The following is a 17,183-nucleotide window of genomic DNA, read 5'->3' as shown; positions in this document are numbered from 1 at the left end:
ACATCCCATTTAAAGGTCCATCTAGAGGAACAATGCAAGAAGAGTCCAAAATTAAGATCTTACTGGAGAACAGTCAATCTAGACTAAAAATTAGACTGAAAAAATGGCAGATGAGAGTAATGGGGGTCCAACGTTGAAGGGGTATACAAAGTATAATGCTGATGAATGTAGAAGGAAGTTAGCTCGTATGGTTATCATAGACGAGCTACTTTTTCAGTTTGTGGATGGGAGAGGGTTCCAAGAATTTGTCCAAGAATTGGAACCTAAATTTACGCTTCCTTCTCGCCACACTGTGGCAAATGATATTAAAAAGATGTACTTAAAAGATAAATATGTGTTGAAGGGCCAATTGGCGGGTTTGGTAGTTTGCCTCACTACCGATACTTAGACTTCTGTCCAAAATTTTAATTATATGTCTTTGATTGTTCATTTCATTGATTCTGATTGGATTCTTCATAAAAAGATTATTAAATTTTGTCAAATAACTTATCACAAGAGTGAGACGATTGGAAAGATCTTAGAGGCCTCAACAAAGGAGTGGGGGTTGGCACAAGTTTTGACAGTTTCGGTTGGCAATGCCTCGTCTAATGACGTTGCCTTGGGATATCTGAAAAATTATCTTAAATAGGCAAATAAGAAATTCTTGGGTGGTGAATATTTGCATGTTAGATGTTCTGCACATATCTTGAATCTAATTGTGACTGAGGGGTTGAAAGATGTCGATGACTCGGTTGCAAAAGTTAGATTGGCTGTGAAATTTGTGAGGTCTTCTCCTTCTAGATTGGAGAAATTCAAGATTGCTGCGAAAAGTATGGGCATAACATCAAAGAATGGTCTTTAACTGATGTTCCTACCAGATGGAACTCGACTTTCTTGATGTTGGAGGCGGCCCAAGAATATAAGGCAGCCTTTTAAATATTGGGTGATGAAGACATTCAATATGTCAAATACTTTGATAAGCACGAGGGTTTAGGAAAGCCTAATGATGATGATTGGGTGATAGTTGCTACTTTTATTGATTTTCTTGGACTTTTTTACGATGTCACGTTGAAGTTATCTGCTTCTTTACACCCTACATCCCATGAATTTTGTCAACAAATATGTAGGATGAAAGAAGAATTAAACGACATGTGTAGGGGTTCCATCTAAGAATGAAGGGGTGGCATTGACTATGAGGGTCAAATATGAGAAGTATTGGGAGATTTGACTAGACTAAATATTTTGTTATATATGGCTGTATTCTTGATCCCCGTCTAAAAATTTCAGGCATGTTATATTGTTTGGGACTTGCGCATGATCAGGCATGGACTGATCTTATTGGTTAGATGGCCCGAGATACCCTTTATAAATTTTATGATGAGTTTAAAGCAATTAAGGGTGGTACTGCATCTATTATACCTACACCTACTCCAACACCTCTTCCAGACACCGAGGTAATAAAGAAGAGTAGATTGGCATGGACTAAGACCCTCGCACATAATCTCACACTAGTCCATCAATTTACGGAGGTGGTTTTAGAGTTAGATAATTATTTTTTAGGGGATCTTATTCAAGATGATGATGATTTTGACGTATTAGGATGGTGGAATGTAGCATCAAAGAAATATCACATCCTCTCTGAGATTGCCCATTGTATGTTGGCCATCTCTATTAGCACTGTTACCTCGGAGTCTGCTTTTAGTACCGGACGACGCATATTGGATCCTTTCCGTAGTTCATTATCTCCTACAACTGTGGAGGCATTGATATGCACATAGAGTTGGACGATGGAAAAATATATTTATGTTTCAGATGTTTTAGATTTTAAAGAGACCGACGAAGAGGGTGGTGATCAGTCTAGATTTGGACCATCTGGTAATTGTTGTTTTTATTTTATTATTTTGATTTATTTATATTCATTTCAATTTCATCAGTATTAATTTTAGTATTGATTGTTGTAGCAACACATGAGACGACTCAGATGATGTCTACCTCTACTGCAATATGAATATGTGCTCAAGCCTCAAAATACTACCCATCCGGCTGCCCCAAATGTCATAGTAAAAAACCCAAACAACTTGCCTCTTAGACTTTTTTTAGATTATTAATTTCTTAGAATATTGAAATTTGAATAAGTTGTACGTATTATGTATTTGATTTGTAATTTTTTAATGTTGATACAATATCTCTTGGACACTTTTTGATTTTGTAATTTTGTAATTGTTTAGACTTTCTATTTTATTTTTATAATAGCTTAGTTATTATTATTATTTTTTAGTTTATTAGGTAGTAAACTTGTAGTCTATAGTAGTACTTCATTAGAGTCTTAATTATATAAAATTGTGTATGTATATTTTATTTTTATTCATGTAACTTTTTTCTTTTTTTAAACTCTTTTTTTTTGGAAAAAAAAAATTTATTTTTATGGGCTTAAAATGGCCCAGAAGCTATTTCTGGGCCATTTTCAGCCCATTTCAGCAGTTTCTAGGCCACCGCTTCTGGGCCTTTGGCCCAGTAGGGTGCGGGGGTGGACGAAGGACCCCGTTATCCGGGACGGGTCTCCCGTCTCCGCACTCTTATATGGTTGCTCTCAGCTTTCAACTGGCGGCCTTGACCTGGCAAATAAAGACATTGGTCCCCAAAATATTACATGGACAAGTAGCCAACTACTGTCCACAAGTTGAGGCTGCTGGGCACAAACAAACGTGTGGATTCTCGCCGCTCTTTCTCCCATTCAAAACAAGATGTTCGGTAGATTTACTGGCCCAGGTACACTTCCCCAAATTAGTCGGATCGCTCTATCACTTCCGACTACCTGTTCTCAAAACCAAACCCACAGATTACTCCCTCAAAGGCCATAAACATGTCTCTGACTATGAAATTACACATCACCTCCACCCACCTTAACCCCATGCTCAATCCCCAAACCAGCAATAAAAGTACGTCCACAAACTATAACACGAAGACCCGCTCCAAACCCATTTACCATTGCAACCCATTGATCTCCACCGTGTACAAATCCACTATGCATGTTTCTTCTTTCTCTTATTCTTCTTGTTCCGTCAGAAGCTCTCTGATTGAACCCGACGGGGGGCTCTGGTGGATCTCGTGGTGCCGGAGAGCGAGCGGGCAAAGAAGACGTCAGAGGCTGAGGCATTGCCCAAGGTGAGGCTGACCAAGATTGACACCGAGTGGGTGCACGTGATCAGCGAGGGGTGGGCGAGCCCGTTAAGAGGGTTCATGAGAGAGAACGAGTATTTGCAGAGTTTGCATTTTAATTCTTTGAAAATGGCAGATGGGCATGTGGTGAACATGTCGCTTCCCATTGTTTTGGCTATTGATGACAAGACCAAGGAGCTGATTGGGTCATCTTCCAATGTGGGGTTGGTCGGACCTAACGGAGATTTGGTCGGTATTCTTCGGAGGTCAGTTGTTTCAGTGCGAGTATTTTTTTTAATACTGTTCGTCATTTGTTATTTGTTAAGATATGTGAATAAATGAGAGCATGCTTATTATGAAAATCGTACGTGTTAGTTTGGTATCTCATGAAAAGAATGTTAGTTGCCGCAATATAAAATAAGGAGAATTTTGACAATGGAAGTCAAAGGGAGTCTTTTCTGATTATAAAAATCTGAAGTAGTGTTCTTGTTTCTATATTCTTTCTCCTTTGCAATGGCATGCCCTTGTGAGTGAGATATGGTGTTGTCTAGCTATATAGGTAGATTAGCTGAAGTTTGACGCATTTGAGTTGGCTGAGCACAATGAATGTAGTATACCCGGCATTCATATGTTAATGCCATAATGTGGATCCTTTACTGCTTCGAAATTAAGTTCTGTTCTTTCATAATTACGTGCGTGACCTGGTCGAGAGAATGAATATGCTGACATACGGTGGATATGGGAGGAGGGAACAATGTTTAATGGTGCTTCTGCCTATTGTTTTCTACGTACGGGAACCAACTCGGATCAGACTCAACGTGTACCAAATTCGGCTGGGGCTTCCAAAGAAAATAATATAATAATAATAATTAAACACGTTCCCTGCTCTCTATCCCCGTGCGTCTTGTTCATGAGTAAAAACCACGTTGCGTTTGACGGGCCAAATCTTTGTTTTAGTTGGAACTATTGAAGTTCTCGAGTTCGGGAAGTCAACCATTTTATTATTTCGTTTTTTGTTTAGTCTCTTTGTATTTTGTAATGGCGCGTTGTTGCACTTACCAGATCAATAAACGTATACCTAGCTCAGTTTATTGCTGTCATCCCAAGTTTTTCTGATGTTCATTCTTTTGCAGCATTGAAATCTACAAGCATAACAAAGAGGAAAGAATAGCTAGAACTTGGGGTACAACGGCTCCGGGATTGCCATATGTTGAGGAGGTCATTACTCCTGCTGGTAATTGGCTGGTTGGTGGAGATTTGGAAGTATTAAATCCCATCAAATACGGTGATGGGCTTGATCACTACAGGCTCTCACCCCTACAACTCCGGGAGGAATTTGATAGGCTTCAGGCTGATGCAGTTTTTGCTTTTCAATTAAGGAACCCTGTGCATAATGGGCATGCTTTGTTGATGAACGATACAAGAAGGCGACTTCTGGAAATGGGTTACAAGAAACCAATTTTATTGTTGCATCCTCTGGGAGGTTTCACAAAGGCAGATGACGTGCCCTTGGATGTTCGGATGGAGCAACATAGCAAGGTTGTTTACATGGCTTGTCTTGTATAACCTTAATAATAATGAGTTTGACAGCTAAATTGTCACTAAAGCGATACTTTTCTGTTTGTTTGAATATATCTGCAATGAGTCTAATTGCCATATTGTGGACCATAGCTTTTTGGTTATTCAGTGAAGGGTCCCCTTTTCAAAATTCCATAATCATTTTTTATATGAACCCGTGGGTGTGATGAAGTGATCTTTGCAGATCCAACTTGTGTCTCACACTCCATAACTGAAATTTTGACCAGTGCCAAAAATATAGGTTTTGCTCATGTTTTTTCGTTTCTGTCCAGGTCCTAGAAGATGGAATCCTTGACCCTGAGACAACTATTGTATCCATTTTCCCATCACCTATGCATTATGCGGGTCCAACTGAAGTACAGTGGCATGCCAAGGCACGAATAAATGCTGGTGCCAATTTTTACATTGTTGGTCGTGATCCTGCAGGTATGGGTCACCCAACTGAGAAGAGGGATTTATATGACCCTGATCACGGGAAAAAGGTGTTGAGCATGGCTCCTGGCTTGGAGAAGCTAAATATTTTGCCCTTCAGGGTAGGTAACATTATGCTTTTCTTTTAGGCTGCACCTTTCAAGCTCTGTTGCATATTTCATTCTTATCGCTTCTTGCAATATATCTATTATCCTTTGTTTCAATTCTATCAATTCTATCTTTTAGCCTGGCGAGGAAAGATTCTCGTGTACATCTAACAAATGCATATTATGCAGTTATCTCCCTATCCAATCTAATGAAGTTTTGAGAGTGTGTGTGTTTTATAAAACACAAAAAGTTTTGAGACGGTGAAGCTTCCCATTAGCAATCTTAAACTGGTATTCCTGAAAATGGTTTTTGCATGGATTTTCATCTCAACCACTTTAATGCCTTATTTTTGCATTCTCTTCATTGAAACGTCTTACTTATCAAAATATACTCGAAGAAAGTTCAGAAGTAACTGACTGCCTGATTAGGAGATGCTTGCCACTAGCCACTGCTGCTACTGATTAATACAGACAAAAGAGAGTTTTGAGTACCCAACCTTCTGAGACCCCACACTATGATTTATTCAATCACATCACAGAGCACAAAGATTACTTTATGATCACTGCACTTTAGGAAGCTCTGTGTATTCTTCTGTCAATTTGATATGTCTGTTCACATCAGAACTCTGTACATATGCCAAGCCTCAACTGCTTGCAGATTTACCATAAGCCTTTTCTGCTGCTGCGTTTGTTCTGTGATATGAAAGGTGAAGAGGCTCTGTTGTGTGTGCGTTCTTAATCTTCTTTGTTCGTCATAAACTGCAGGTGGCAGCATATGACACTGTGGAAAAGAAGATGGCGTTTTTTGATCCATCACGTGCTAAAGATTTCCTCTTCATATCAGGAACCAAGGTAGAAACCGTATATTATTTCCTGGTTGCTTGCAGGACCTCTCAAGTTTCTATACCATTTCCTAGTTTGTGGAAATGGTATAGAACTCTACTGTGATCAACGTTTAACTGGACAAATCAATTTTGAAAACATTCCTATTCTGTCATCATAAGCAGATCTTTGGAAAGTATCAAAACTTGTTTATCATGTTAACTTGTATTAAAATTGTGCCTTGTAGTTACTCTTGGATTTGTTCATGAATGTCATTAAGATACTGTTTACCAATTTTTGGGAATCCTCATGTCATTCATACTTGTTTGTATCTCATGATTTGTTGGACTTACCGTACTGTTTCAGATGAGGACATATGCAAGGAGCGGCGAGAATCCTCCTGATGGTTTTATGTGCCCAAGTGGATGGAAGGTCCTCGTTAAATATTATGAAAGCATGCAAGCTGAAGAGGCATCACAGCAGCAAGCTGTGTCTTCTACTTAGATCTAAACCAGAGTTTTTAGCTGATTAATTCCTTTTTCTTATTATTCTTCTTCCCCCCTGCCCCTGCGCATGCGCGATTGATGGGTTAAATGGAAAATTTACTGAAGAAGAAACCAAGAAGCAGCAGTGTTTCGAATTTAGTATGTGGGGTTAAGAATATTGGTGTTGGACTTCATTTTTTAAGCAGGATGCATGTAATGGATTTAAATTCTTAATAGAATCGATATATGCTAAATAAATTGATATATCTTTCCTCATATTCTCACCCAACATAGTACTGATCTCATTTTCGCAGTAGTACTCTTGTTGTATGGATCAAGACATTCACCACTTCACGAGGCGCACAACACTTCTTTCCCTTTTGGTTCTTCCGTTTCTCATGCTCTGCTGTTAATAGGCTATAATAGCCATATGAATGAATCAGAGACCTGCACTCTCTTTGTTTGCCCCAAAATGATAACTGGCCTCGTAGTACGTGCCTTTGCCTGCTCTTTGTTATAATAAGAGAAACGTGATACTGTTGCGTAATTATTTAAAAATAAATAAATAAATACGAGATTTATAAAAAATTTAATTTTTTAATAATAGATCTATTTTTTTCAAAGTGATTATACAACATTTGCGCACATATAATTTTAGGAAGCATTACTGTTGTTATAATCACCCACCATTCACTTTGTTTTTTTTTTGTTTTTTTTTTTTTTTTGTTAAATTTTATTCTTTTCTTCCACCCTCTAGTGGAATCCTATATAGAAGAGAGTAGTCGATCGGAATGTCAAAATCAATCCCCACGAGGGAGAGTGACGAGAGTCATTTTTTCACGGTTATTTCTTGTTCGTTCTAATATTGGTAATTTAGTTTACAAAAAAACTATTTCTTGAAATTACTTGTTTGATCCAAAACTGAAGAGGTTTGGATTCAGAGATGAGTTGAAATGGATTGAGATGATTTGTGAATAGTAGAATAAAAATTGAATTATTTATTATATTTTGTGTAAAAATTTGAAAAAGTAATTTTAAGATTTGAAAAAGTTGAATTGTTTATTATATTTTGTGTGAAAATTTGAATAAATTGTAATGATGAGATGATATGAGTTAAGATGGGTTGAAATGAGTTTTGAATTAAAATCTCTCTAGCAAAATTCTCTGAAATCTTTGAGAATAAATTTATGGATGATTTTTTTTTTCTTAAGAGTTTTGTGAAAATGGTGTGTCGGTATCCTTAAATATGTCTGGATATTGGAAAACTTGGGTTTGAGAAAGTCGTTTGTCCACTGACAACATGTCTAAAAGATCAGTTTCTGTGAGATGTCCTTTTGAGTTTTTTTTTGTTTTTGTCACAAAATAACAAGATCATAAATAATTTGATGAAATATTGAAAATTCTTGGTATGCGGCCACATGCATATGTAGACTTTGATGAAGAACCTATCTATTCACAAATTGTTATTTAACACATGCCCAACAAAAGTATATATATATATATATATATATATATATATATATATATACACGCGACTAATTAATTAGTCTCATTATGATAAACAAGTATATATTAATATTTTAACATTTTTATAACTATAGTTGGTCCTATATAATAAGCGGCACGTCCACACATTAAACTTACGGGATAAAAAAATATTAATATTTTATTTTTATTATAATTAATCCTATAGCAAGTGGTACAGCGTGTCATACACCAAACTTATTACGAATTAGCAAATTAAATTGTAAGAGATTTTCTTGCAATATTTAGGCCTCCAAAGTCCAAACGCGCGTGCATGCAGGTTTTCTTCCGGTAATACACAAAAAATAAAAAATTAAAATAAAAAAATAATAATAATAATAATACAATACAACCTGGCCTGGTCCCTCGTAGCCAGAATGTTGTTCCCTAACGTGGGTGATGAGCTAAATTGCAAACCCATTGAATTTTGACACCGAGGTTGCTCCTGATCTCATGTATCAATATGCATGTAGTACGTACATGTGCACATGGCTATGTATCGACGACCTATATATGGTTGAGGTACTTCCGTAAGGTCCTTTAATTCCATTGCTCCGATCGAACTCCCAAAGGTGAGCTAGCTAGCTGTAATGGGGGGGCCATTTATTTATACGTACGTCGTTGCTTTTTCCTCCTGATTTATAGTATCAGATCTGCATGCACATTAGGTTTGAAAATGAAGTATGTGCTGATCCATCTCTTTGTGTATGTGTGGCTTGTAACAAAAAACATAGGTTCGCCAAAGTGTCCCACCATTTTTTATATTCCAGGACATGCTGGCACGATTGGTGGTACTGAAGGATTTAATTTGTTCCACAAAAACAGTTAGTGTAGTCGGTGTCAAGTTGATCTAACTCTATGCAGTGCAAAACATGCTTGTGTTTGTTGTCTATGTCTATATATTATATGCCATGCATGCACGAACCCTTTCTTTCTTCATTTTTCTTCGTCATGACCAAGCATATATGCTGAAAGAAATATAGGAAAAAGGGCTCTCTCAAGTAATTATCTAAATTCGAGGGTCTCAAGTGAAAGAGATGTAGACATGTCAAGTAGGTTATACAATTTATAGCCCTTCAAATTCAGACAACTTAAAAAAAACATTGATCCAAAGTATAGATATAAGACATGAATAGTCCTTAATTAGAAAGTGTGGATGAAAGGTGCATGCATGCCCATTAAATTAAAGATCACCTCAATAATGATGAGAGGAGCAGCTAGGTTAGGTACGAACGTAATTGCATTATATATTCTTGATACATGTTTGAGAGATAAGGTACAAGCTGTATACGTAGTTTGCTTGACGTTTCAACCACATTTGAGGTTCTTAATTACTAAGTTGTATTTTTATCAAATAACTCAACTACTGTAGTCGTAGGTCTGATCCATGCAATGCGAGCATTCCGAACGTACGTACGTACGTAGGGGAGGGGACCGATCGACGGTTTTGTGCGGGTGAAAATTAAAGGGGGGTAACGTGGGAACAATGCTTGATATACTTATGAGTTGTATAAATATTGTACATTTATTTTAAAAAAGAGTGAAATTTATTATTAAAAAATTAATTTTTTTATATCGGTCCCATATTGATTTACTTTTTTAAAGAATACGTAGCACTTGTACACTTTATGACTGTAAATATCATTTCTCTAATTAAAATATTAAGAAAATACAAGTGAAGTCTCCTGTAAGAGTTCAAAGTTGTCATCTGATCAAGGGATCCTTGATGATGATTGTATGTCTATACTTTAGCTAGATATTCTCTACCCCCTGCAAAATACCCGCTGGGTCGCACAATCCGATTGGGTTGAACCTGTTAAAGTCGGGTTGAGTAAATGTCGATTTCCATCCAATTTGACTAATATCGTATTGCCCGGCACTGGAACTTTCAACGGCTTGTGCAGTATCGCACTCTCGAACTCTGACAAGATTCCCCTCCCAGCCTCTGCAAGCCGAGATAAAATCTCAGCTGCTTGAATCCGTATTGACTCGGATGATTTCGATTCGAACACGACGTCGATGTCCTGATCAATGCGTCGTGGAGGTCGAGGATTTTGATAAACTTCTCGAGGGATTGCCGGCTTATACTGATCGCCTAAGCAAAATTAAACAATTGAATCTCCGGGCCCTTATTGGTCTCCATAAAACATGCATCGTCCACAACGGTTCCCATTCCATCGAAAATCTGCTCGCAAAGCCTTTTTTCACTCTCAAACAAAACCCTGACGCAGACCTTTGCGACTCATATCCACTGTCGGATCTTTGTCTCCGATTGCTCCCACTCTAACCTCTGTATATCGCCGATACTCATTTTTTTAGTTTTTAATGGTAATTTAATGGGATTCAATGAGATGAATGTTTGAACTTTTCCTTTGGTATTTTTTTTTTTTGGATCATCAAATCAATATTATGCTAATGCTGATTATGATGTTGATGAAATTTTTGAGTGTAATGACAATTTGGTGGCTACAATGCTGATGTTTGTTGAATCTCTGATCTTTTCTTTGCAAAACAAACAAAAAGAAATTAAGGAGGACATTTCTTTCTTTCTTTTTTATTTGCTAAATAATAATAAAAAATTGACAATTTTAACCAGGTCAGGTCAATTTCGGATTGGCTGGATACCGGGTTGGGTTTGGTCTGACCCAAAATAGCCTTGGGTGGGCTAGGTTGTAGGCCTGGGCCTCAACGATCTATTGGTGCGAGTCCATTATTAGCTTGCACATGATTACAAAAATTCTGTGAAGTAGCCTCCAACCCGAGCTAATAATTCAACAATGGTTCAGACATAGGAAGCCCCACTTCCAAATGCATTTAAGGTTAACTGGGATGCGGCCATTGACAAGATCAAGTGCAAGGGGGGTGTAGGAGTGATTATCAGGGACTGTGAAGGTAAAATAATTACTTCACTCAGATCATTAAGAGGGCTTTTTCCAGATGCTCAACTAGGAGAGGCAGTGGTAGTTCTTAAAGCTACCAACTTATGTATTAATTTGGAATTGCGGCAAGTAGTCTTTGAAGGTGATGCCCTCTCTATTGTAAAAGCTATAAATAGCCCAACAGAGAAATGGACTTCAGATGGAATGATCATTCAAGATGTCAAATGCATGTTACAGAAATTTGATAAGTGGTATGTTAGGCATGTCCTAGGGAATTAAACTTTGTTGCTCATGAGTTAGCTAAGAATGCACTCCTATTATCGAAGGAGTATATTGATTTAGAGGTTATTCCTCATTATATTAGTACTTTGTTCTGATTTTTTTAATGAGGTCAGTTCCCTTAAAAAAAAAAAAAATCCATCGTATTACTTGGAATGTAGCTAACGGACTCTCATAGTTTTACTTAGCCATGTTAATACTAAATTTCTATCTTCGAGCTATTAAAAATTAGTAATACGATGTACAAACCATTGAGAAACTCTCATTATCTTCTAACTTAAAAGGACTCTTGCTAATTGCCTGGCGTGTGTGAAAATTTCAAAATATGAAGTTGTTTCAGCAAACTAATCTTGATGTGCGTGTTGTGGTTGTCAATTGTTTTGATTATGTTGAGAATTACCAATTAATTATAAAACATGTCAAAGTTCATAACCAGCTCTCAACAGTGTGTTGGTATCCTCCACCAAGTGGGTCTTTTAAACTGAATGTAGAGAAGCTATTTTTAATTCCTTGAATATTTCTGGGGTGAGTGCCGTACTGCGGGATGATAAAGGTTGCATGGTTATGGTAATGTCTAGAAGGGAGTTGGATATTCATGAGGTGGAAGATATAGAAGCGCTTGCTGCTCTAAGGGGCTTGCAATTAATTTCTCACTTGGGTATCTTTTACTTGATTTTAGAAGGGGATTCACTTCCTGTGATATAGGTTATATGTCAAGGGGGGTGGATCTGAATAGGTGCAGTATTTTAATCCATGAGGTGAGGAAGTTGTTGTCCACTTTCACTTATTTTGAAGTTTTGCATGTGGGAAGACATGCCAATGAGGCTGCACATATTCTAGTTCGTCAAGCATAGTTTGTGGAGGATGCTGTGTAGTGGTGGAATGAACCTCCAGATTTTATTCGAAGTAGGCTTGAATGGATGCAGCGAGTGCTTGTTGCTAGTTGTTGTTTTAATTGCCTGTCATTGTCACCATATTGGTATATTATTTACTTTGAATTTTATCTCTCGCATGAATGCAGAAGTATTTTATTCTCAAAAAAAAAAAAAAAAAACTTAAAAGGATTATGTCCGCATGTAATCACATAACCACGATATTGAGGGATTGTTTAGAAGGGGTTTCATCTTATCTCATTCTTACACATCACTAAAATACAAATATTTTTCAATTTCAGATATTGAACTTTTCTATCTAATCATTAAAACTTTCACAAACCAAACTCCAAACAAAATACAAAAAATAATTCAATTTTTTCAAATCTCAAAACAAATATAATATTCTAATAATATTTTAATTTTATAATAATTTTATTCAATTTTTTCTCTTTTATTTTCTAAAATCTAATAAAACATCATAATTTAAACTATTTCACTATTATTTATAAATTATTTCATTATTATTTACAAATTTCTTATCTCATCTCATTTTCCCAACATCTCCTTAAAAATAAATGATATAACGAACTGACCTCGCAGATCCTCTCCCACACACATTCCTACTTCTTTAGGAACGAAATAAGAATTAATAAAGAGGCTCTCAGACAGAATACATGAAAAATTTATTTGCGAATTTAATTTTGGATACACCCCTAAATTCTGTTCCACATTGATAAAAAAAAAAATGTGAATGTTTTAACTTTTCTAAAATGACAATAAGTATTATATTAACACCTCCAACTTTATAAGAATAAGTAGGGAATCTACATATTGGAAGCCGCAAGATGCCACTTGTTGCACTTTATCTTTCACTGTGCTATGCAGATTCGCTTTATCAACAATCAATATTGGCCGTACGTACGTCACAGCACAACTTCATTTACCATTGAATTTAAAGAAAGTACAATTATTTTGTTGTAAGAAATTAGCTATTCAGCTTTTTTACACATCACATGATACATTATTTTTTATTTTATAAGATCTGTTTTATATTCGTAATCCATCTCAATTTATTTTATTATTATTTATTATTATTTATCAACTTTTAATCATAAATTTCATTATAATTCACAACTTATCTCATTACTATTTACAATACATTTCAATTCATCTTCAAATCTAAACGACACTTTAATTTTTTTATATTCTTCTTGAATTAATTAAAATTTTTTACTCATCATTCAAATATCACATATTTGATAAGAAAAAAAATATATAGTATATTATGTATAGAGATGGTGAATAATAATTTTTTTATTTAATTTTAAAACTTATTATTAATTTTTTTGCTAAACTTATACAATAAATATCATTTTTTTTTTTATTGAATATCAGGAGGAGAGGCCTAGTAGGCCTACAATTCTTTTAGATTGTGTCGCCGAAATCTATCCCCAAGCTACATGCAAGCTATTCTATGGACGAAAAGCATACCAAACGTGGAGGATATAAATTGATTTAATAATGACTTTTGTTAGTCATCATTTTACGAATTATATTTATTTATTTTTTTTATTTTTTTAAATTAATTAAATTCTTCTACTTATCATTTACATAATAAGAGAAGAAAAAATTTAGTAGAAATAATTAATATAATTTTTTTTTAATAATTACTATGCTGCCTGTGAATTAAATTAGCTGAGAGAGACAGAGAATGACGTGGGAAATAGTTGGAAAGTGCGAATGGGGGTGATTTCAAGGCTGAAAGAAGATAGTGGAATAATGTGTCAAAATAACTCCTAAAGAGAGGGGACATGGAAAAATCCGTATCTTGTAAAGTTTGAAATTGAATCTCTAACAGGGCAACATAATCCAGATTGACAGGGAACATGATCAAAAGTTTTGATACGGTGAAATTGCAAAGTTACTTTAAATCTATTTATAAACTTATTTTTAGGTAGATATATTAAGAAAAATTCTTCTTACAAGCGGTTTTGCACACCAAGCAATTTAGACCGGATTTGACTATTGAGATCATCTCAGACGACTTCACTATTATTAATAAATAGTTCATTATTATTTACAAATAATGCTATTTCAATATTATTCGTAGATGATTTAAAATATTCTTAACATCCAAACATAGCTAACTTATTTCATAAAGTATTGGTATTTTAATTTTTTTTCAAGAGAAGTGCTACATCTCGATAAGGATTTTATAATAATAAGCTTACAAGTTAATATGTTTGGATACAAGACATCAAATCTACTTTATAACAAAATGAGTTTTACAATATGATGTACAGTAACCAATTACATCAATTGGTAAAGTTATTTTTGTAAGTTTGTTTAAGACCAAATATTACTTTTTTTAAATCTAATAGATCTAGTAAGTAATGTTACATATCAGATTTGTAAATATCATAACTCTAAGTAGGAGTATTTCATCGAACAATACCATTTTATTTGATTAAAAAAAAATTACACTCGCATCTTCAAACTACTGCGCTTTACACTTGGCACCCAAATTAAATCATGGCCGTTGAGAAATAAAACAATAACAATAATGACATAGCACAATTTTAATTGACAGATTTTAATGAATAGTGCAAAGTGTTAATTTTAACGGCTTATGCCAACTTCCGTGTGGATGCTAAGAGTATATCAGATTATCTGTAAATATTAGTTAAATAATTTTTAAACACTAATAAATTATTTGTGAATAGTAGTGAAACCATCTGAAAATATCTTAATACACTTGTGTTCTCAAACAGACCCTGAGTTCAATTGATTAGTTTTGATAATTTTAGAAAATACATAACTCTTTCTAGTTTGAGGATGAAAATTTTATTTTTCAAAACATTTACAAAAAAGCTACCTTACAAACGGATATATCTTTATTACTATGATAAATTGTAAAAGTGTTTTTGATTTAAGGTATCAAATCAAATTAAATTAAGAATTAATTTTTTGATAAATTTTTTACCATTTGTGTAACGAACAAAATAGTACCTATGTAAAGGAATCATAGGAAAGTGTGAGGATGCTTCTCATCTTGAAGTAAAGACAAGCTCAGGAGAAAAGAAAACTACAATAAAGGCAAGATCAAGGAAGGGGAAAGAAAATTACAGTAAAGACAAATTATCACAATATTTTCTTCTAAGCACAAAATACTACACTAATTACTTGAAGCCCGATGTATATGAACAGAGAGAAAAGAGGGACCAAGATGTCCATTAGAAGGGCAACAATGCAGAGTGAGCCAAACGGGAATTGGCTCCCTACATGTCCTTAATCTCACACAGACACAGACACAGACCCCAAAAACTCCCATTGGTTCTGTCCTTTGCCCCACAATTGCACATGATTTTGTTCCCAAGTCTCACCTTAAATACCCCCCCCAGTCCACATACCCTTCAGCCCTTCCACACCAGTACCCTTGACCTCTCCCAACTTTTCTCCAATCCCAAATCCTTCCCTGAAACTGTGATCTCTCCCCCTGCTGCTTGCCCAGAAAGTTCATTACTTTCTTAAAAATGGCCATCAGAAAATCAAACAAACTGCCTCAAACAGCTGTACTCAAGCAAATTCTCAAGCGGTGCTCAAGCTTGGGAAGGAAACAACATGACTACGATGAACAAGGGCTTCCTTTGGACGTCCCAAAGGGGCATTTTGTTGTATATGTTGGAGAGAACAGAAGCAGATACATTGTTCCAATCTCTTACTTGACACGTCCTGAGTTCCAGAGTCTACTGCAACAAGCTGAAGAAGAGTTTGGCTTCAACCACGAGATGGGTCTCACAATTCCTTGCGAAGAAGAAGTTTTCCAATCTCTAACATCCATGCTCGGATGAAGATTAGGTCGTGCACTGGGTTTGGTTTTTCTTTTTCTTTTTTTTTGGAGAAAATGGCTAAAGATGAAGCTGCTTCATTGCTTCTCTATTCCAGTTTTCTCTTTTCATCTCTTTTTCCTTATATTTTAAAGGGATCTTATTTTAGACTCTAACTCAAAAACCCATGAATATTGCGAATCTGGGTTTCGATTTGTAAATCTGCATAAGTTTGAAATTTTCCACAACAGTGGTGTGGAGCTGTACCCTGTGGGATAATGAATATAAAGTAAGAGTTTTTGGGGGGCTGTTACCCCTTTTCCTATTACTCTCTCTCTCTCTCTCTCTCTCTCTCACACACACACGGACGGTTTTTATCTTGTACTTGTATTCAGGTTTTTGCGTGCACAATTTTCTGTGATCAATATTCTCTTCTCTGGTTAGCTTAGCAGTTGGCCGTTACTGTTGTCAGGTGATGACTGATAGGATAGATAAACTGAAATGTTTTGTCCCAAAATGAGTGAGAATATATATATATATATATATATATATATATATCACGTCAGAATTTCTGATCCATCACAGAGATTTATATTCTTTCGAAATAAACAAAATCACATTGGATTTGGGAATCATCGTGCTTTGTTTGAGATACTTTCTTCATCGTAGTCAATGTTTAGGAGAAGAAATGAAGAGGGGGGTGTCTTAAACTCGACGAATTATTGATTAAGAATTTTAAAAAGTTTAATTATTTATTATATTTATATATAAATTTAAAAAAAATTATAATAATGAGATGATATGAGCTGAGATAATTTTTCAATCCAAACAGAGCCTAAGGTTGCGTTTAGGTGGTAATATATTATCAGGTATTCTATAAATAGTAGTGAAAAAAATAAAAATTAATGATAGAATATTGAATAGTAATAAAAAGTATGTAAAAAGTAATAACAAAATAATTAATAATAGTGAGATATTCTGAGAATACTTGAGTACTCAAACTAGGCTAACTAAATAAAAACTTCTTATTCTCAAAAAATGTGGAACCTCATACTATTAAGGGAGGAACGAGTCACATCCGGACTTATAATTCAAAAAGACAAGTTAATAATATAATTGAAGTTTCATTAAAGAAATTATAAAAAGTAAGAACTCATAATTTTTAAATAATATGTAATCTTATCCACCACTTATCTTTAACATTCAATAGGCAGTATCACTTAAACAAATTATATTCCTAATTTGAAACTAAAATTGA

General features: G+C 35.1%; 2 protein-coding genes across 2 annotated transcripts; both read left to right on the top strand.

Annotated features, from left to right (window-relative positions):
* Nucleotides 1-2,717: 2,717 nt before the first annotated feature.
* On the top strand, nt 2,718-6,814 carry LOC121262926 (ATP sulfurylase 2-like). The gene is given in 6 exon segments (XM_041165627.1): nt 2,718-3,071; nt 3,074-3,404; nt 4,272-4,677; nt 4,989-5,249; nt 6,000-6,086; nt 6,423-6,814. Coding segments are annotated over 6 exon segments (1,452 nt in total). The 5' UTR covers nt 2,718-2,842; the 3' UTR covers nt 6,561-6,814.
* Nucleotides 6,815-15,346: 8,532 nt separating this feature from the next.
* Nucleotides 15,347-16,085, top strand: LOC121263198 (auxin-responsive protein SAUR50-like). Its single transcript, XM_041166032.1, has one exon. The coding sequence runs from the start codon at nt 15,632-15,634 to the stop codon at nt 15,947-15,949; it is 318 nt and encodes a 105-aa protein (XP_041021966.1). The 5' UTR covers nt 15,347-15,631; the 3' UTR covers nt 15,950-16,085.
* Nucleotides 16,086-17,183: the final 1,098 nt, after the last annotated feature.

Source organism: Juglans microcarpa x Juglans regia, chromosome 4S (genome assembly GCF_004785595.1).
Source record: "Juglans microcarpa x Juglans regia isolate MS1-56 chromosome 4S, Jm3101_v1.0, whole genome shotgun sequence".
Taxonomy (NCBI): Eukaryota; Viridiplantae; Streptophyta; class Magnoliopsida; order Fagales; family Juglandaceae; genus Juglans; species Juglans microcarpa x Juglans regia.
Note: the sequence above shows the minus strand (reverse complement) of the source record. Positions and strands in the feature narration are given on the sequence as shown.